Source organism: Myotis nattereri (assembly GCF_964212035.1).
Source record: "Myotis nattereri genome assembly, chromosome: 15".
Taxonomy (NCBI): Eukaryota; Metazoa; Chordata; class Mammalia; order Chiroptera; family Vespertilionidae; genus Myotis; species Myotis nattereri.
The window spans coordinates 56,797,510-56,819,887 of record NC_138090.1 but is presented as its reverse complement, the minus strand read 5'-3'; the positions used below and the strand labels follow the sequence as shown (position 1 = coordinate 56,819,887).

Here is a 22,378-nt window from a genome sequence, read left to right as displayed (position 1 = left end):
TCCGATTCCCCATCAGGGAACATGCCTGGGTTGAGGGTTTGATCCCTAGTAGGGGGCGGGCAGGAGCAGCTACTTGATGATGTCTCTCATCGATGTTTTTATCTCTCTATCCCTCTCCCTTTCTCTCTCTCTAAAAATCAATAAAAAAGTATTTTAGAAAAAGAGCATGAAATATGCCACACACTTAAAAAGTCAACAACATACTTTGTAAATAATCCATGGTTTAGAGAAGAAGTCTTGAATGAAAAAATATTTAGAACTGAATGAAATATAATTAAAATGTATTAAAACTTGTGAGATGAAGCTAAAACAGTGCACTGGGGGGAAAATGACAGAATTTAATGCTTACAACAGAAAAATAACCTCAAGTTAATAACCTAAGCATCCACCTCAAGGAACTAGAGGAAAACACAACCAACGCAAGTAGAAAAGAGAATATACTAAAGATCAGGAAATCTGTGAAATTAGGAACAGAAAGGTAACAAGCAAACACCGATATAAAGTGCTGGTTCTTTGAAATGATAAAAAAAAGCGATAAGTACTAAGAAGATTGACAAAATAAAGAGTTGAAAGATTTCAATATCAGGAATAAAACAGGGTAATAAACAAATTCTACTGCCAAAATAATAATAAAAGAATACTTGAAGCAAATAAAAAATTTACATGAAGTAGAATAATCCCTAGAAAAGGACAATGAAAATTCATCCAATATGCAATAGATACTCTAAATAGTTCTATCCATATTAAATAAAATAAATACCTAATTAAAAAGCATCCAGAAGAATACCCTCCAGGACTAAATGATTCTCTGGAGAACGCTGCCAAACATGAAAAGAACAAGTAAAATCAATTCTACGCATTGTCTTCTAAACAACAGAAGAAGGAGCAGCTCTCAGCACCGGCTGGGAGGCGGAATCACCTGCACACCCAAACCAGACACTGACAGTACAGAAAACCAAACAAGTAAAACCAAAGAACAGAAATAAGGAAAAGAACCTAAATATTGTTATCTTTTGTGAAAATAGAGGAAATCTTCCTCAGTAAAAATATTAGCAGACTGAATACTGTAATACATAAAAATAATTAGACGCCATGACCAAGTAGGGCTCATTCCAAGGATAGAAAGCTGGTTCAATATTTAAAACAGCGGTGAGGAGTGGGAGGAGGGGGGGGAAGATGGGGTGGGTGGAAGTGGAAGAGGGTATAGGGTAAATGGAGATGGGAAAAAAAGAAAAGAAAAAATATTTAAAATATCATACCAACAGGCTACAGAAAAAAGCAAACAAACATGGTTATATCAACAAAGAGAGAAAAAGCATTTGACAAAATTCAACACCAGTTCAAGATAACAAAAAACCTCAGCAAATGAGGAACATGAGACACCTTCTGAACTCGGTAAGAAACCTCTATGAAGAAAACCTACGACGAACATCAGACTTAATGATGAAAAACGGAGTGTTTCCCCTCTAATATGAGGGACCAACAAGAACATCTTTCTCACTACTTCTACTCAACATTATATTGGAAATCCTAGCTAGTGCGGTAAGACAGGAAAAAGAAGAGATAATGCAGAGGAGAAGAAAAAATAAAAACTATCTCTATTTTTCTTTGTAGAAAAATCCCAAGCATTCTAACACATAAATGGTTACAGTTCAGAAAGTTTGCAGGATGCCAGAATAACATCCAAAAATGATCTGTATAATACCAAAGACTGATAAAAATTGGACAAGACCTGCTATTGACCTTTATAAAACAGTAAGGAGATAAACAATGCTGCAATATAGACACACACCATGTTAAATAACTGGAAGACTCAACACAGTCAAGATGCCTGTTCTGAACAAATTGATCCACCTGCCAATTTAACTCAATTTCTATCAAAATTTGCTATTTTGGGGGTAAAAAAAAAAAATGAAGTATATCTAAAAATTTTACATAGAAATTAAAGTGGGAGTGATAAATAAGTTTCAAATTAAAAAAACGTGGATAAAACAATCACTTTACCCAATTTAAAAAATTTACCATTTAACTATAGCCATCAAGTCAACCAACAGTACAGAACCAAAAAATGTCCAAGTACTGGGTCTTAAAAACCACGTCTTCACATTTAAAGAACCATTTTGTTCTTTAAAAAGCAAAGCCTTACCCAGTGTTACCCGGTGCAATAAAATGTGACTGTCCATACGTGTACTCGAATCCCCTCAAACAAACAAGTATTTATGGTTCAAGCCTTCATATTTCTCAAAAAAATTAAACTCCTTAAGAGTAGAGACAGTGGCCTGCTGGCGTGGCTGTTGGTTGAGCACTGCCCCATACACTGAAAGACAGTGGGTCCAATTCCCAGTCAGAACTGCCCCATACACTGAAAGACAGTGGGTCCAATTCCCAGTCAGGGAACATGCCTAGGTTGCAGGTTCAATCCCTGGTTGGTGTGTGTCTGGCAGGCAACCGCTGGGGGTTTCTCCCCCCCACCCCTCTCTACAAGTAATGGGAACATGTCCTTGGGTAAGGATTTTTTTCTTCTTCTTCAAGAATACAGACAATGTTTTAGAACAAGGATGTTCATTGAAAGTTTTCAGACCTGCCTTCAACTGTCTACTTTCTAGACAATGAACAACAGTGAATGTATGTACAAGACACATACAGACCCTAGTCCTTCACCTCTCACACAACACTCTCCTCCTGCCAATGAGACTAAGAAATCCATGACCAAGTGCCATAGGCGTGGCCGGAGTCTGAAGAAACTGGGGGTAGTTCCTTTTCTCTTCCGAGTCTCTCCCTTCTTTTTTAAAGAAGAAATTCCTGAGATAACACTGCCGTGTAAACTAAGGAGAAAGATAGAGTGGGAAGTTTTCTAAGTGCCTGATAACCACTGGGTCTCTCTCCTGAATAAACTCCCACACGTAGAATAAGGCTCCAGGCGGGGTCGGTTTCCAACATGACTCATGAGAAGACCACTGACATCTTGCAAGGGGTTTTTCACAGGGAAGACAACCCTGGGGTTTCTCTTTGGTATGAATGATTGGAGTCTGAGTATGGTGATTCTTCTGGCAAAACATTCTCCACAGTGTTTACATTCAAAAAGTCTTTCCCCAACAGGAGTTCTTGGAGGTTGACTGAGGATTGTCCGCTGGCGAAGGGTCTTCCCATTTCTGTTACACCGACTGGGTTTCTCCCAGTGTGAACCCTTTGATGCTGGGTGAGGGATGAGCTACGACTGAAGGCCTTCCCGCACTCACTGCACTCATAGGGCTTCTCCCCGGTGTGGATGATGGAGTGTCGGATGAGGTTAGTGCTCCAGCAGAAGGTTTTCCCACACTCCATGCACTCATAGGGCTTCTCTCCACTGTGAATCCGCTGGTGCCTCGTGAGGCCTGACCTGCGGTTGAAGGCCTTCCCACACTCACCGCACTCATAGGGCTTCTCTCCAGTGTGGATGCTGAAGTGCCGGATGAGGTCAGCCCGATTGCTGAAGGCTTTGCCACATTCCTTGCACTCGAAAGGCTTTTCTCCAGTGTGGGCCCTCTTATGTAGGATGAAAGTGGAGCAGTGGGTGAAGGCCTTGCCACACTCGCCGCACACATATGGCTTCTCCCCGGTGTGGATCCGCTGGTGCCTCTTGAGGTACGACCTGTGGTTGAAGGCCTTCCCGCACTCGAGGCACTCGAAGGGCTTTTCCCCCGTGTGGATGACGTAGTGGTGGATGAGGGCCGCGCTCTCACAGAAGGCTTTCCCACACTCACTGCACTCATAGGGCTTCTCCCCAGTGTGAGTCTGCTGGTGCCACATGAGGTATGACCTGTGTTTGAAGACCTTTCCACACTCGAAGCACTCATAGGGGTTCTCGCCGCTGTGGATGATGTAGTGCCGAATGAAACCTGGCCTATCTCGGAAAGCTTTCCCACACTCTTTGCACACAAAGGGCTTCTCTCCAGTGTGGCTCCTGTTATGGAGGACGAAAGTCGAGCGGTGGGTGAAGGCCTTGCCACACTCATCGCACTTATAGGGCTTCTCTCCACTGTGAATCCGCTGGTGTTGTGTCAGGTGTGACTTGCGGTTGAAGGCCTTCCCACACTCCATGCACTTATATGGCTTCTCCCCTGTGTGGACCATGTGGTGTTGAAGGAGGTAAGTGCTCTTACTAAAGGTTTTCCCACACTCTGTGCATTCATAGGGCTTCACTCCGGAGTGAATCCTCTCATGTCGAGCCAGGAGGCGTTTCTTGTTGAACACTTTCCCACATTCACTGCATTTGAAGATACTTTCGTCTTCCCGAGTCATGTGATCTTGACCTAATCTGCATGAGCCATACTCCAGGAGAGCTCGCAGTGCAGGGGCACGCATACCCTCCGCTGTCCCCCAGCCGCCATGTTCAGAGCGGGACTTCCTAGGAAGCTTCTCCTTCTGCAGGTCTATCCCTGATTCCCACTGTCCCTCTCGCACTTCCAATGGCCCATTCTGATCCGTGGTTTGGTTCACCTGGAAGTCTTCTGGGGATTCAGCTCCGTGTGTTAGTTGCTCCAGAAGTGAGGCTCTCTCAGACAGGGCAAGCTCACATGTAGTGGGTTCTGTGATTCCAGCTTTTCCCTTCTCACCTGAAAGAAATCCAATGCACAACAGGGCCTGTTAGTAATGCCAACATAAACACACACACACACACACATTCCCCACCATTTCAGTGATTTAAAAAAAGGTGAAAATAGTGCTTTCTGTGTCTGCTTGTTTTACCTCTGAATACAAGGACTGCAATTTTTTTCTTTTCTAGTCCCTGGACTGTGGACACCTTGAATGGGAGACAAAGGGAAGTAGCTGGGTTACAGGGTGGAGTGATGAGAAGAAACAGTAAACTCCAGAGAGGATATTTATGCAAACAGGTAACTCACTTGGGCCCCTATATATAGTTTATGCCGAAGAGATGACTCAGGGCAAGGCCTAGACATGCTAGAAATACTAACCATATGCTTAGAGGGTTGGGACACTGAGCTATATGATAACAACTGGGCTTCTGGAAAAAGAGGGGGGCAGGAGACTGTGTCATGTAGGTAATTAGTCAATCAACTGTGCATACGAAAAAGTCAGTAAAATTCTGGACCCTGAAGCCAGGTGAAACCCTAGGTTGGAAATATTTCATGCATGTATCATCAACATTAACACTAGGGAGTTTAATGAGTCCCTGAGGAAACGCATGTTTGGAATCCCTCCAAAAACTCTGAAAAACACTTTGATGCAGACCTACTAGACCAGTGGTTCTCAACCTTCCTAACGCCGCGACCCTTTAATACAGTTCCCCATGCTGTGATGACCCCCAATTTCACTGTTACAAATTAAACATAATTAAAGCATAGTGATTAACCACAAAAACAATATGTAATTATATATGTGTTTTCCGATGGTCTTAGGCGACCCCTGTGAAAGGGTCATTTGACCCCCAAAGGGATTGCGACCCACAGGTTGACAACCGCTGTACTAGACAGAGACTTTTAAAAATCATCTTGTCTGAACGTACTCTATCTTGTCTGATCTCAGAAGCTAAGCAGGGTGAGCCTGGTTAGTACTCAGATGGGAAATCACCTGGGAATACCAGCTGCTTTAGTCTTAAAATAGTAATAATAAATTAAATAGAATTTCTGAAACACAATACTACCAACAACTGTACACCAACAAAATGGATAACCTAAGTGACATGGACAAATTCCGAAAAACACAAAACCTACCAAGACCTATTCAAGGAGAAATAAAACAAATGAAGAAACCTGTAATAATTAAGAAGATTGGATTTACTAATCAAATATCTCCCAACAAAGTAAAACACTGGACCTGGTAACTTTACTGGCGAATTCTACCAAACATTTCTAAAGAACTAATACCGATCCTTCTCAAACTCGTCTAAGCTCATTCTCGGACTATCAATATCATGATAATAAAGCTAACGCACTAGAAGAAAACAAAACTGCAGACAAAACAATCTCTCTCATGAAAACTGATGCAAAAATCCTCAACTAGAGAGTGGCAAACTAAAACGCAGTGGCATACTTAATGGACCATACACCATGACCACGCGGGGTTTATTCCTGTAATGCAAGGATGGCTTGACACATGACAATTGATCAGTGTGATACACATGAACAAAATGGGAGGGGAAAGGCAACACGATTATCTCAATTGATGCAATAAATACTGCCAATAGCTTGCTTTTCATGAGCCACTTTCTATGTCTCAGACACTGTGCTAAGCAGTTTTAGGCATTAATGTATTACATGATTACACCCCCAAACAACCCAATGACAAAAACACCATTTTTACTAGCATCTTCCTGGGACAGACCGAGTGTAGCAGACCACACTCAACTCAACAAATGCTCGGCGACTCAGACTGGACACACAGCCTCACCACAACTCCCAGCCCCACACCCAGGTGTCCAAACACCTAGTTCGCCACAATGGGATGTGAGGGGAACTGGTGTTTGTGGGAGGGGGTGTGACATCCTCCCTTCCTCTCTCCAGTCTCCTCTGCCAGCTCGAGAATGTCAAGACAGCCTGACAGCCACACACTGACGACAGAACCCACACGGGTCCCTGAAAACCATGTGGCACAGAGCTCCCTGCCGACCCCACGTGAGTGAGAAAAAGCTACCATATGCTGGGCAACACAACGCTGGAGCCTGTCCGATCCAGCAGCTACTTTAACTTATACAAAGACACAAGAAGACCGTGCCACTCACTACAGCCACAGAGCTGGCAACCAGCAAGCCAGACTCTGAGCCCCAGACAGATCTTAGCTCCTACACCTCTGTCCTCCATGACATCAGAGGACCCACAGGTCAAAGGGCTCCATGGCTTGCCCTGGCTAGTGTGGCTCAGTGGGTTGGGTGTCATCCCATGCACTGAAAGGTTACTGGTTTGACTCCCCGTCAAACACAGCTGTGGTGAGGCTGTGTGTCCAGTCTGCGTTGCAGGCTTGATCCCCGGTAGGGAGCATGCAGTTATTCTGCTCTCACATCTCACATCGATGTTTCCCTCTCTTCCCCTCTCCCTAAAAAATCAATAAAAAAATATTTTGGGAAAAGGGCTCCATGGCTTCCAAACCACCAGACAGGCCACAGGAAGCGTCCCAGTCAGTGGTCTCCTCAAGGCCTCAGGGCGGCAGGGCCTTCCGTTTGCCGGGCCTCGGCTCCTACCTGGACAGGCGCCTCGGGAGAGATCTGTCTTCACCATCCACAGCTCGCGCCCCGGCTCCGGCTCCGGCTCCGGCTGGCAGATCAGCTGCGGTCTGGGAACAGGACACCCTGTTCATGGAGAAGGAAAGAGGACGTGAGGATTTTAAAAAAGGATTGAAGACATAAAGGTATTTGTGAAAGGGTATAAAATCTCCTAATCTAGTCTGGGACAAGACCTCAGAAGGAAGCTGCTTCCATCCACACAAAGTGCTGACGTAGGACCTGAAACCAAAGACAGGCCATACTGACATGGAGTTTCTATTCCTAATACTAAGTCAGAAACTAATACAGAGTGTAATCACACTCAGAGGACTCTGTCAGCAACTTAAAGGCATCATTTCGTTTCAAAATCAAAATGAACTTCTGGAGAAAACAACCGACATACCTAAAATATGTACTCCTTTCAGTCAAAACAAGGTATGTGTCTTCATTGATCTGTCTTTTCCCCCCATTTATAAACATGTATTGATCTGAGAGAAAAAGGGGGGTGCGGGAGAGGGAGACAGAGACAGAAAAGGAGAGAGAGAACACTGACTTGTTCCACTTACGTGTGCGTTCATCGGCTGATTCTCGTATCTGCCCTGCCCAGGATCACACCCGCAACCTGGGCCTATTAGACAACGCTCTAACCAACTGAGCTACCTGGCCAGGATCTAGGTCTTTTTTTTTAGATCCACAGACAAGATGAAGATTCCACCTCAGGATTTCCTCAGAGCATCACCAGCAAGTACACACTGTGACCAGCCCCACGTTATAGGTGAGGAAGCCAAGGCTCAAGCAGGTAACATGATGTGCCGAGGAGGACAGAGTGGTGGGTGGTGGCGCCAACGTGGAAGGCCCGGTCTAGCCTTGGCTGCTGTCTTGGCTGTTTCCCCACCCCGACCCCAGAGGCGCTGAGTCCAGACACGAGGGTACGAGAGTCCCGAGAGTCACAGCGACAGCAGAGCAGCAGGGGGTCCTCAGTGCCGACCTGGTCACAGCAGGCGTTGTTCTGAGCCTTTCCCCAAGTCGCCCATGTGCCCTGCCGCACTCCTGAGAAGCAGCTGTCACATTAACCCATTTTCCCAATAACGCACTACGGCACAGAGAGGTTCAGTAACTTGCCCAAGGCCACACAGCTTTCCAGGAGCAGAGCTGGATTAAACATCAAGATTCTGGCACTAGACACTTGTCCCCCAAACACTCTACTCAGGAAGAACCCTTGTGGGGCCAGCAGCCCGAGGCTGGTCTTGTCCACGGCAGGATGTACAGCATCCCTGGGCTCTGCCCACCAGATGCCACTACCACCCACACCCATCTGTGACCATCAAAGTGGCCCCCAATACTGGGGAACTGGATGAGAGAAGGTGAAGGGAATAAGCAAAAAACCCCAAATATATATATATAACAGACATAGTGTGACGAGCGAACAACCGTATGGTGACAGCTAGAGGGAAAGTGGGATGGGGTAGATGGAGATGGGGGGGGGGGGGAACAGTTTATTGATTCTTAGAGCGAAAGGAAGGGAGAGGGAGAGAAAGAGAAACATCGCTGTGAGAGCATAACATTCAATTGGCGGCCTCCATGGGGGATGCAGCCCGCAACCCGGACCTGTGCCCTGACTGGGAATCCAACCAGCAACCTTTCTGTGCATGGGGATGACACCCAACCAGACGAGCCACAGGAGCCAGGGCCCCTGAGGCCTTCGTGACCAGCCAGGCCTGGAGGCAGACGTGGGATAAGGAAGTGGCGGGTCCCCCACCGAGGGGGAGGACTCACCCAGAGACGCCAGGAGCCTGCAGTTCTCCAGCATCACCTCCTGGTACAGGGTCCTCTGGGCCACATCCAGCTGCCCCCACTCCTCCTGGGAGAAGGTCACGGCCACGTCCTCAAAGGTCACAGACACCTGGGAAGTAAAGCAGAGGTCGCAGCGACGGCCTTGGGGCTGCTGATGGGATCAGCGAGCATCTCTGGGTCGTGGTCCAGGGGCAGACGTCAAGGCCCAGAGCACCAAGCACCTGCTGGGTCCTGCCAGGTGCCTGCCCCATGCTGGGGGCTTCACATCATGTCTCCCCCCAACCCCTAATTACAGCTGACATTCAATATTCTTTGACATTAGTTACATCATGTGCTAAAGTGACTAAGAGTCCCCAGCTCCTTTTTATCTATAGTGAATAAATACATCGGCCTATAAACACCGCTGTCCAGAAATACGGAAATACAAGGACAAACATTTGCAGTCAGGTGTCTGCTTGCCAACAGCCAGAACAATTCACAAAGGGGTAAAATGAAAGATCCCAGAACCACTTGACAAGTCCCCTGCTCTCAAGCCATCCTTTTCACCAGTGGCTCCTGACAGCCCTGTGCTGAGCAGGCCCACTAGTTAAATACCAATAATCCAGCCACTTCACTCTCAGATGCACAGCCTCACTACTGCAGATGATCTAAATGCTCCCAGATCTTCAGACTTTCCTAAAATCTCTCAAACAAGCAGCAGCTGGCATCAGTGCATCCCAAACCTATCAATAAAAGGCCCAAGACCCAGCACTAGCACTAGCCTGCCTTGCTTCGCAGCTGGGCCTCACCTGGGCACTTCCAAGCCCAATACAAATAGCAGCCATCTGCAGATCTCTCTGCCGCTCTTGCCAGGTGGCCCCAGGCAGTGGCTGACTCTGTACCTCCCGGGAGGCCCCAGAGCCAGTGCACCTGGGTGGACAGCTTAAGACCACACCAGATTACAACTCTACACATCCACAAGCAACACACTCAAGGGGTAGACTCAGTGAGCATCAAAGCCCCACTGAAATGAGTCCTGCTCCATAGGGTGCCTCCTGCACAGCAGTTCTTCCATTATAGTCAGAGCTGGTCCTCACAGCCAATTGGCCTGAAGGTCAATTCCTCCCAGTGACGCCAACAGCAATCAAGGCTCAACTACAAGACTGCACACAGCCCACACAGGGTGCACCTAGAGTGTCCGTCTCAGGTGACTGGGGAGGCTAAACCACTGGGCCCTACAGGACACCTACTACACAAGGCCACATTACCAATTCCAGGAGATATAGCAACTCTACCTAATATATAGAAACAAATATACAGAAGCAGCCAAAATGTGGAGACAAAGAAACATGTCACAAATGAAAGAACAGAAGAAATCACCAGAAAAAAGAAATAAATGAAATGGAAGCAAGCAGACTACTGGATACAGAGTTCACAACAATTGTTATAAGGTTGCCAAAGATCTTAATGAGAGCTTCAAGGGGCTTAATGAGACTTTCAAGGATCTTAGTGATAACTTCAAAGACATGAAAAAGGACCAGTCAGGAATTAAGTATACACTAACTGAAATCCCTGAATACTTTACAGGGATTTAACACTAGAGTAGAGGATTCCGAGAATCAAATAAACGATTTGGAATATGAGGAAGCAAAAAACATTCAATCAGAAGAGCAAAAAGAAAAAGAATCTAAAAAATATGAAGATAGTGTAAGGAGCCTCTGGGACACCTTCAAGTGTACTAACATTCAATTAAAGTTTTCTTGACTTAATATTTCAATTAAACACTCAGCAATTTCTCGTAAATGAATTGGTCCATATATAGGAGCCCTGCAGTATTACTCATTTCTGGGTGGGATACTCACGTCATGTGCAAATTTGGGGCAGGTAGGTAAGAACAGAAAAACCAGCTAGGGTCTCCACGTTTACTACCAGAAGATATATGTTTAAATAATATAAACTCCCAGCCCTGGCCGGGTAGTTCAGCTGGTTAGAGCATCCTCTGGACACACCAAGGCTGCAGGTTCCCTCCTGTGCAGGGCACATGCAGGTGTCAGCCAATGAATGCAGAAAAGAGTGGAACAATAAATTGTTTTGTTGTGTTTTTCTTTTTTTCATCTTGCTCTCACTCTCCCTTCCCCTCTTAAAAAAAAATCAACGAATAAAAATAAAAACATCCTATATAATAAAACCCTAATATGCAAATTGACCAAATGGTGGAACGACCAGTCGCTATGATGAGCACTGACCACCAGGGGGCAGACGCTCGATGTAGGAGCTGCTCCCTGGCAGTCAGTGTGCTCCTACAGGGGGTGCACTGTTCAGCCAGAAGCCGGGCTCATGGCTGGAGAGCACCTCCCCTGCAGAGCTAAGGACCCCTTGCGGGGAGTGGGCCTAAGCCGGCAGTTGGACATACCCCAAGGGCTCCCAGACTGCAAGAGGGTACAAGCTGGGCTGAGGTGACCACCCCGCTCCCCTGCCACCAGTGCACGAATGAATATATATATATATATATATATATATATATATATATATATATATATATATTTATACATAGGCTCTCTGACATGCAATTACACAGCATTCTGTATAACTGGTTAGGGTGCAGCAGTGTACATGGCTTTCCCTAGCTGGTTAAGCTGGAAGTGGGTAAAAATTTGAAACAGGGTCCCGCCGGCCTAGCTCAGCGGCTGACCATCTATGAACCAGGAGGCCAGGGTTCAATTCCCCATCAGGGCACGTGCCCAGACTGCAGGCTAGATCACAGCCCATCAATGATTCTCATCACTGACGTTTCCATCTCACTCTCTCCCTTTTCCTCTCCGAAATCAATAAAAATATATTTTTAAAGTATATTTTATTGATTTTTTACAGAGAGGAAGGGAGAGGGATAGAGAGCTAGAAACATTGACCAGAGAGAAATATGATCAGCTGCCTCCTGCACACTCCCCACTGGGGATGCGCCGGAAACCAAGGTACATGCCCTTGACCGGAATCGAACCTGGGACCCTTCAGTCCGCAGGCGGACGCTCTATCCACTGACCAACACCGGTGAGAACAATAAAAATATGTTTAAAAATGAGGAAAAGGGGTGGTTATTAATCAGGTCCTGGCCACTTGGGGCCGCAGGGGCCGCATTACTGGTTAGCCTCCGCCCCGTCACTGCAGATGGGAGCGGCCGGCCCCTGCGTTGCGCATGCGCTGTGGGGGGTGGTCTCCCGGGCAGGCGGCTGCCCGCTGAGGGGCTGGGGGGTCACCTCTGTTTCCGCCTCCGCCCCTTCGGGTGCTCGGCCTCTCGCGTCCTGACAGCGGGGAGAACGCGACAAGCCAGCCCCCCCTTTAAACCAAACCACAGGGACAAAGCGGGACCCCACGACTGACGTGGCCGCCGCCGCGCCCGAACCGCCGTCCGCTCACCTGCGCCGGGTCCCCCTGCGCCGCCATCACCGGACCCCGCGGCGAGAGCCGGGCCCAGACGGGCGGCGGCCGAGGCGGGGCCCGCGGGCTCAGGCGGCCGCCCCCTTCCCCCTGCCCGCGGGGCGACCCGGGCCGGCGGCCGCCCTCCCCGCTCCAGGGCCGCGTCTTCGCCTCCGTTCCGCTCATGTTCCCAGAGCCGCCCGGGAAGCGGCCACACACGGCAACCGCTTCGCCACAGCTGGCAGCTGGCGTGGACGGCACCGTCGCGCGCAAATGACGGAGGGCTCTGAGTGACCGGAAGTCCTGCCTCCACCAGCGGAAACGCCCCTGCCCTGGCGCGCAGTTTTCTGGGTAATGTAGTTTTTCCTCTGCAAACGGGCTGCTGGGCTGCAGGACAGGGCAGCATTGCTGGAGCTGGTGGTCCCCCGGGTGTTTTTTTTCTTTTCTTTTGTTTGTGTGTGTTTTCTGATTTTTATTTTATTTTTAATATATTTTTATTGATTTCAGAGAGGAAGGGAGAGGGAGAGATAGAAACATCAATGATGAGAAATAATCATGGATCAGCTGCCTCCTACACACCCCCCACTGGGGATCCTTCTTTTTTATTGCTGCACAGTATCCCATGGTGCAAATGTACTGCAGCTGTTTTAATCCACTCATCGGCTGATGGGCACTTGGGCTGTGTCCAGGTCTTAGCTATTGTAAATTGTGCTGCTGTGAACATAGGGGTGCATACATTCTTTCCGATTGGTGTTTGGTGTGTGTGGTGTTTTTTTATTATCTCTTCACTCCAGGATAGTATTCTTTCCATTGCTTTTTAGAGAGTGGAAGGGAAGGATGGAGGGAGAAGAAAGAGAGAGAGAGAAGTGAGAGACACATCAATTGGTTGCCTAAGCCAGGCACCCCACCCCCCAGACCGGGATCTATCCTGCAATTCAAGGTACATGCCCTTAGACCAGGAATGGAACCCACAATCATTGGGTCTGGCCCTGCCAAGGCGTTAGGGGTGAGTTAAGTAAACGTTTGACCAAACATAGCAGGCTAATTTTTTATTGTTGTCCATCCTCACTGGAGGATATTTTTCCATTGCTTTTAGATAGAGGGGAAGGGAGGGAGAGAGAGAGAGAAGCATCGATGTGAGAGAGAGACATTGATTTGTTGTCTTCCACAAGTGCCCCAACTGGGGCCTAGGATCACACCTGCAACCCACGTACATTCCCTTGAGAATTGAACTTGAGAGTGGAAGGGAGCAAAGGAGGGAGGGAGGGAGGGAGGGAGGGAGAGAGAGAGAGAGAGAGAGAGAGAAACATCGATGTGAACGACACACTTCAATTGGTTGCCTCCTGAATGCACCCTGACCAGGGCTGGGGATCGAACCTGCAACCCAGGCACGTGCGCTTGACCAGGAATTGAACCCACGACCCTTACTATGCTTGGGCCGATGCTCTAACCATTGTGAGCCCCTCTCATGGGAAAGAGTTCTACCAGAAATAAAGATTCTACCCAATGACACACCAACGTACACAGCTATAAAGACGTCGTACAAAATGATTGACCTTTTGCCCTGGCCCTAGGTCAGTGATGGCGAACCTTTTGAGCTCGGCGTGTCAGCATTTTGAAAAACCCTAACTTAACTCTGGTGCCCTGTCACGTATAGAAATTTTTTGATATTTGCAACCATAGTAAAACAAAGACTTATATTTTTGATATTTATTTTATATATTTAAATGCCATTTAACAAAGAAAAAACAACCAGAAAGATGAGTTCGCGTGTCACCTCTGACACATGTGTCATAGGTTCGCCATCACTGCCCTAGGTAGCTCAGATGGTGAGAGCATCATCCCCATACACCAAGGTTACAGGTTCCATCCCTGGTCAGGGCACATACAAGAACCAACCAATGGATGTGTAGATAAGTGAAACAGCAAAGCGATGTTTCTCTCTCTCTCTCACTTCCTCCTTCTAAAATCAATAAAAAGTTTTGCTCTGGACGGTTTGGCTCAGTGGATAGAGCATCGGCCTAAGGACTGTATGGACAGAAGGGTCCTGGGTGTGATTCTGCTCAAGGGCACATACCTTGGTTGCAGCCTCGATCCCCGGCCCTGGTTGGGCGCACTTGGGAGGCAACCAATCAGTGTGTCTCTCTCACACCGATGTTTCTTTCCATCTCTCCGTCCTTTCCACTCTCTCTAAAAAATCAATGGAAAATATCCTCGGGTGAAGAGAAAGAAAACAAAAAGAAATAAAAATAATGTTAAAATAAATGATTAATCTTTTATTAATTAGCATCTTATATTCTAACAGTGAAGACACAAAAGACAGACATGATAGCGGAGCCAGGAGAGCTCCCTGAACAAACACACAGGAACCAGGGAGGGCAGGGCTCAGGAGGCCGACGGAGCGGGTGGAGGCCCCACCCTCCGAGAATGGGCCTGCACCCACGGGTGCTGCAGGACCTGGGCCAGCGGCAGCCTCTCCGAGGGCTGGTATCTGAGAAGCTTGCTGATCAAGTCCTGGGCCCCCAAAGGTATTGATGGAGGAAACTTTACATCAACCTGAGGAGGTTGGAGGAGAAACACAAGTATGGTTAAATTTTAAAAAATAATAAAAATAAATAAAAAATATATAGAGGGTATCCCAAAATTCACGCAAGATTTGAATTTTGCGTGAGCATTAACAACAACAACAAAAAAGCCTAATTTTACTTGGTTTATTGAATCAGATTCTAATATCTGTTGCCCTTTGATTTCAATCCCTTCAATTTGATAAGCATTACCAAGTACCAATTATGGCCCAGGAGCAGGGACATCGGGTAAATGGCCTCCACGGCTTTGCTGGCACATATGCAAAGCCGTGGAGGCCATTTACCCGATGTGCTATTCCATACATAACCCTATACTGTATACTTTATGAATCCATAAAAAATTTACAATTTTTATTATAAACCTGTGTTTCCTATCAAAATTACTTCTTGCGTGAATTTTGGGACACCCTTTATATACTATCCGTGCACCAGTTGCTTGCTTCGGCCCTCCTGCAGCTCTCCACCCCCTTGTAGCTCGCTGCCCCACCCTCCTGCTGATCTGTGATCTGGTCGTTACACGGTCGGTCGTTATGTAACGGCAATTTGCATATTACATCTTTATTATGTAGAATATGTGTGTGTGTGTGCACTTAATATATTTTTATTTATTTCAGAGAGGAAAGGAGAGGGAGAGATAGAAACATCAATGATGACAGAGAATCGATTGACTGCCTCCTGCACGCCCCCTACTGGGGATTGAGCCCACAACCTGGGCATGTGCCCTGGACAGGAATCGAACCCAGGTCCCTTCAGTCAGCAGGCCGATGCTCTATCCACTGAGCCAAACCAGCCAGGGCTAGTATGGTTAACTTTTTTTTGGCCCAGGTTCTCCCTGCGGTGAGTCCCATCAAGGCACGGGATCTAAGGCGACAAGCTCTGTGCATGTCGCAGGCTGGGCAGGCCCAGCAGCCTCACCTTGAGGATGCGCCTGTATGTCTCAGAGTAGGTGGAGCTCTCGAAGGGGGGATTTCCCACCAGCAGCTCGTAGCAGAGCACCCCGATGCACCAGAGGTCCACCATCTCGCTGTACGTCCTCTGCTCGATCATTTCCGGGGGCAAGTAATCCAGAGTCCCGCACATGGTCTTCCTCCTGGAGGCGGGCGGAGGCGTGAGCGCAGCCCAGAGGCCAGAGGCCCAGACCAGGGAAACATCCCTCATTGGCCCCAGCGAGACGGGAGACCCTCCCCAGCACGGGAGCTGGGAAGCACCAAGTTTTTGTTTGTTTGTTTGTTTGTTTTAAAATATATTTTATTGATTTTTTATGGAGAGGAAAGGAGAGGGATAGAGAGTTAGAAACATCAATGAGAGAGAAACATCGATCAGCTGCCTCCTGCACACCTACTGGGGATGTGCCCGCAACCAAGGTACATGCCCTTGACTGGAATCGAACCTGGGACCCTTGAGTCTGCAGGCCGACGATCTATCTACTGAGCCCAACCGGTTAGGGCTGTTTGTTTTTTTAATTGTATTGATTTCAAAAATGAGAGAGAATCATTGATCGGCTGCCCCCTGCACACCCCCTAACCAGGAATCAAACTGTAACCTACGGGTTCATAGGTCGACACTCAACCACTGAGCCAACGCTGGCTGGGCATGGAAGCCCCAAGTTTTGTGTTTCTTTAAAAAAATATATTTTTATTGATTTCAGAGAAAAAGGGAGAGGGAGAGAGAGATAGAAATATCAATGATGAGAGAGAATCATTGATCGGCTGCCTCCTGCACGCCCCCTCTTGGGGGATCAAGCCCACAGCGTGGGCATGTGCCCTTGACCAGAATCAAACCCGGGACCCTTCGGTCCACAGGCCATAGCTTTATCCACTGAGCCAAACTAGCCAGGGCCCAAGTCTGAATATGGATCAGGGTTCCGAGAAGGCAGGGATTCCGGATTTTGGAATTATTCATAACAAAGATTTAAGACAGAGAGGCAGAGAGGCATGGATTGGTTGCCTCCTGCACGAGCCCCAACGGGACCTGGGTCTCAACCTGCAACCCAGGTGTGTGCCCTTGACTGGAGCTGAACTCGAGACCCTTCACTGAGCAGGCCGAGGCTCTAACCACTGAACACACTGGCCAGGGCCCAAGCGAGACTCCTTGTGCAGGGACAGCTGTTGTAATCCTCCCTGAATGACATCAGCAGAGTATACTAAAGCACATACCGGTAACACATTCGTTCGCTATCATTATCGAGCATCGTGTACTATATATAACTGTATGTGCTATACGTTCGTCTTTATTTATTCATTTATTTTAATCCTCGCCTGAGGATATTTTTCCATTGATTTTTTTTTTTTCCAGGCAGAGTGGAAGAGAGAAGGGAAGACAGAACCATCGATGTGACAGAAACACAACGATTGGTTGCCTCCTGCACCAGCCCCGACTAGGGCCCGGGCCAGAAAGGAGCCTGTAACCGAGGTACACGCCCTTGACCGGAATCGAACCCTTTGGTCGCAGGCCCACGCTCTATCCACTGAGCCACACTGGCTAGGGCTGTATGTGTTACACTTTTAGACAACTGGCAGCACAGGTTTATTCACACAGCATCACCATGGACACGTGATGCATCGTGCTACAGCATTATTCAGCTATGTCACTGGGCAAATGGAATTTTTAGCTCCATTATAGTCCTCTGGGACCACCATCGTACACGCGGGCCATCACTAACTAAAGCAGCAATTCTCAACCTGTGGGTCGCGACCCCTTTGGCGGTCAAACGACCCTTTCACAGGGGTCGCCTAAGACCATCCTGCATATCAGATATTTACATGACGATTCATCACAGTAGCAACATGACAGTGATGAAGTAGCAACGAAAATAATTTTATGGCCCTAACCGGTTTGGCTCAGTGGATAGAGCGTCGGCCTGCGGACTCAACGGTCCCAGGTTCGATTCCGGCCAAGGGCATGTACCTTGGTTGCAGACACATACCCAGTGGGGAGTGTCCAGGAGGCAGCTGATCCATGTTTCTAACTCTCTATCCCTCTCCCTTCCTTTCTGTAAGAAAATCAATAATTTAGAAAAAAAAAATCAATGTTTAAAAAAAAATAATCTTATGGTTGGGTCACAACATGAGGAGCTGTATTTAAAGGGCCAGAAGGTTGAGACCCACTGAACGAAAGGCAGCATCGTTAGGTGGTGCTTGCCGGTACTCAGTTACAAACCCAGGCCTGAGTCCGGGTCTTACACCCGGGACCTGTTACCCCGCATCGTTCCTAACCAGTAACCCAGGGCCCAGCCTGCCCAGCCCGCCCTCGTCCAACTCACCTCAGCGAGGGGGTGTGCACGGACCAGCCGAAGTCCGCGATCTTCACCTCCCCCCGGAGCCCCAGCAGCAGGTTCTCCGGCTTGATGTCCCGGTGGATCACCTTGTTCTCGTGGCAGTAGGCCAGCGCGTGCGCCAGCTCCTCCATGATCTGTGTGGGCGGAGGCAAGGGCAGCCTCAGAAACGAAGCCGGGCCCTGACCAATGTGGCTCAGTGGATAGAGCCTCAGCCTGCAGACTGAAAGGTCCCAGGTTCGATTCCAGTCAAGGGCATGTACCTGGGTTGCCGGCACATCCCCAGTAGGGGGTGTGCAGGAGGCAGCTGATAGATGTTTCTCTCTCATCGATGTTTCTAACTCTCTATCCCGCCCCCTTCCTCTCTGTAAAAAAAATCAATAAAAATATATTTAAATAAAAAGAAAAAGAAGAAAAAAAGAAACGGAGCCGGCCACAGCTTCCCTGAGGGGAAACACCCCGCCTGCGCTGTGCAGTCGGCCTCTTTTATTTCCTGGTCACCAACGCCACGACCCCCTTGATACGGCACCGGTATTGATGGTGGGGGAGGGTTTCCGCTCCCCCATTCTATGTCGTCTGTTAGGATAGGTGCTAAGGTGGCCAGATCCTCCCTTTTGCCCTAGCTCGGCAAGTAGCTCAATTGCAGGACTTACAGCCTGAGGAAATGATCTATATAAAAGGCTAATATGCTAAGTGTCTGTCCAGGTAATGACGTCACATAGCGACGCCCAGCTTCCTCTCCCTAGCGACTAGCCTCCTTGCAGTTTCTTCAGCCCAGGAACACAATTTGCTTTATAGCCAGGTGGAAACATTTCACACTTTAACCAAATGTCTGTGAAGCATTTTCCCCTGCCTCATCTCATGTGATCCCCACAGAAGTCCTGGAGTAGGTAGATAGGAGACTCGGTGGAATCCTATTTTCTTTTCATTAGCCCGAAAATGGAGATTTAGAAAGCTTAGAAACTTGACCTGACTGAAAAGAAGTTAGAAATGGTGGAACTTGAAAATGACTTCAGGTTTTCTCACTGTGCAGAATATAGTCAAACACTGATACAGTTAAATATTTCACCCTTTGTTCTCCCTGCGTGATCTACAATAATAATCTGCTTCCTGTTGATATTTACTGCTGTGTTGCTGACAATTACCCGAAAGATAAGTTGGGGTGCTGTACAGGGCTGGAAAAAGTTTAGCTACATCAGGTCTAATTAAGCAAGTTTATTCTATATCTATAAAAGGCTCAGTTGACTCTCGCATGCGCGATACAAAGCTCTTGCTGGCACCAATCACACACATGTTTCTATCTGTCATTGTTGATTGTGAATTTGGTTGACACTCTATTATAGAGAAAGGTCGAATAGCAATATTAAAATATTTCTTCTAATTAATTTCCGTTCAATGTGCATGAATTCGTGCACTGGGCCACTAGTACAAAAATAGAAGGAAGCCCTAGCCAGTTTGGCTCAGTGGGTAGAGTGTGGGCCTGCGGACCGAAGGGTCCCAGGTTCGATTCCAGTCAAGGGCACATGCCTGGATTGCATGTTTGATCCCCAGTAAGATGCATGCAGGAGGCAGCCAATCAATGATTCTCTCATCATTAATGTTTCTCTCTCTCCCTTTCTCTCTGAAATCAATAAAAAATATATAATATATTTATTAAAAGCAAAAAGCAATCTGGACATTCATGACAGCCACAAGCAGTGATCTCCCTCACCAGCCCAAAGCCCCAGCCACCCTCCCCTTCCCCCCCACCTCACCGTGGCCGTACGCTGCTCATCAATCGTGTGGCTCTTTTGCAGCTCCTTGTAGAGCTCGCCCCGTGGCGCGTATTCCAGGATCAGGTACACGCGCCGCTCATCATGGAAGTAGTTGTACAGGCGTAGGATATTGGGATGTCTGGAGGGCAGACGGGAGGAGGGTCAGACTCCTCCCTGAGGCCCAACTCATGATGTTATTACGAGTGATTGGTCACACACGACACAAGAAGCAGGCTGTGGCCTGGCAGGCGTGGCTCAGTGGCTGAGCGTCGATTTATGAACCAGAAGGTCACGGTTCGATTCCCATCAGGGCTCATGCCCGGGTTTCGGGCTCCATCCCCAGTGTGGGGGGTGTGCAGGAGGCAGCCAAGCCATGATTCTCTCTCATATCAGATACCTCTCTCTCTCTTTCTCTCTCCCTTCCTCTCTGAAATCAATGAAAAAAATATATATTTAGAGAAAAAAAGAGAATATGGTTCCTTAAATCTTAAAAAAAAAAAAAAAGCAAAAAAAGCAGATTGTCCTGGCACCAGTATAACAGCCTGAGCTGGGAGTGCATGAGGGGAGAACAAGGAAAGGGCATTGGGTGTGTGACACAGGGGGCTGCGCAGAGTGTAATTGTGATAAATTGCAGAGAGGAAAAGCCCTTCAGCTGAAAGCAAGGGCCTCGTTGGGGGTTGTTTGGAGGAAGATGCTGGGTGCGTGCGTCAAAGATAAAAGAGGACACAGTTGGTTTGGCTCAGTGTATAGAGCGTGGACTGAAGGGTCCTGGGTTCGATTCCGGCCAAGGGCACATGCCAGGGTTGTGGGCTCGATCCTCAGTGAGGGGCATGCAGGGGGCAGCCGATCCATGATTCTCTCTCCTCATGGATGTTTCTATCTCCCTCTCTCTTCCTGTCTAAAATAAATAAAATATATATTTTTTAAAAAAGAACAAGATGGGTCAGGCACCCGTGTGGGCCCTGGCCGGGAGCTCAGCTGGTTAGCGCATCCTCCCATGGATGCCATTGTGGGTTCAATCCCAGGCCAGGTAATGTATAAGGGTCACCCATGAATGCAGAAATAGGTGGAACAACAAACAGATGTTCTTTCTTTGTTTTAGCATGTGACATTCGTGATACTTTGTATTTATTTATGTATTTTTAAATATATTTTTATTGATTTCAGAGAGGAAGGGAGCGGAAGAGAGAGAGAGAGAGAGAGAGAAACATCGATGATGAGAGAGAATCATTGATTGGCTGCCTCCTGCACGCCCCACACTGCGGGGGATCGAGCCTGCAACCCAGGCATGTGCCCTTGACCGGAATCAACCTGGGACCCTTTAGTCCGCAGGCCGACGCTCTACCCGCTGAGCCAAACTGGCCAGGGCCAAACTGATGTTCTTTTCTCTCTCAAATGAAAAGAAAAAACAACCGCCACCCCCGCAAGCAAACAGGCCCCGCGTGGAGCCCTCTACGGGGAGACCGGCCTTACTGCAGGTGCGCCTGGATCTCGATCTCCCTGCGCAGCTGGTGCTCCATCCCCTCCTTCTCCAGCTGCGACTTGAACAGGACCTTGAGGGCCACGATGAAATGGCTGTCCCGGAGCCGGGCCAGGTACACGTTCCCGAACTTCCCCTTGCCCAGGGGGCGCCCGATGTCAAAGTCATCGATGGTGAGGCTGCGGCTGCCGGGGGAGGGAGAGGAGGGCCCGGGTCGGGTTGGGGAGTCGGGGTGTCTGGAGGGCTCGCCTTCCCCTTCCGGGCACCCTCCCTCCGCCGCCGCCCCTGCTCCGGGGCCGGGTAGGGCTGTGGGCAGCAGCTGCCCGTCCCTCCCGGGAGCCCGCGCGCTCCACGCGCACAGCTCCGCTCGCGTCTCATCCCGCGGCCCCGCGGCACTTCCTCCCCCAGACACAGCTCCGGGGGCACTCACGCGGGGGGCGCGCTGGGCAGTGGGGGGGCCTCGTCAGCTGCTGAAAAAAGGAGAAAAGGGGGGGGGGAAGAGCTGTCAACCCCTTCTTCTAGGCGCCTCCCAGCCCCAAACCCCCACAGCTGACACACGTGTTGTGTATCCCCACCTGAGGCTATTTCTCCATTGATTTTTAGGGAGAGCGTAAGGGAGAGGGGGAGGCAGGGAGAAACATCGATGTGAGAGAGACACATGGCCGGGTGGCCTCCTGCACGCGCCCCCTCCAGGGCGCAGGCCGGGGAGGAGCCTGCCACCGAGGCAGGAGGTTCCCGCCCTTGACGGGAATCGAACCCGGGGCCCTGCGGTCTGCAGGCTGACGCGCTACCCACTGAGCAACCCTGTCAGCGCTGGGCCTGGGTCCGGTCCCTCTCACCTGCGGGCCGCGCATCGCCCGACGTCGCCGAGGGCGGTGGGGCAGACTGTGGGACACTCAT

The 22,378-nt window shown here is 48.6% G+C and overlaps 2 protein-coding genes across 2 annotated transcripts; both read right to left on the bottom strand.

Annotated features, from left to right (window-relative positions):
• Positions 1-2,528: 2,528 nt before the first annotated feature.
• LOC308530744 (uncharacterized protein) lies at positions 2,529-12,571 on the bottom strand (the record flags this gene model as incomplete). The annotated part of the gene is made up of 4 exons (XM_081107426.1): positions 2,529-4,595; positions 7,178-7,285; positions 8,975-9,101; positions 12,386-12,571. 4 exons carry the CDS (start codon positions 12,569-12,571, stop codon positions 2,980-2,982), a joined length of 2,037 nt encoding a protein of 678 aa, XP_080963552.1. The 3' UTR covers positions 2,529-2,979.
• Positions 12,572-14,652: 2,081 nt separating this feature from the next.
• On the bottom strand, positions 14,653-22,378 carry LOC308530533 (aurora kinase C-like; the record flags this gene model as incomplete). Its single annotated transcript, XM_081107244.1, has 7 exons — positions 14,653-14,941; positions 15,886-16,060; positions 18,233-18,381; positions 19,999-20,137; positions 21,472-21,663; positions 21,909-21,948; positions 22,318-22,378. The coding sequence occupies 7 exons, from the start codon at positions 22,376-22,378 to the stop codon at positions 14,771-14,773; spliced, it is 927 nt and encodes a 308-aa protein (XP_080963370.1). The 3' UTR covers positions 14,653-14,770.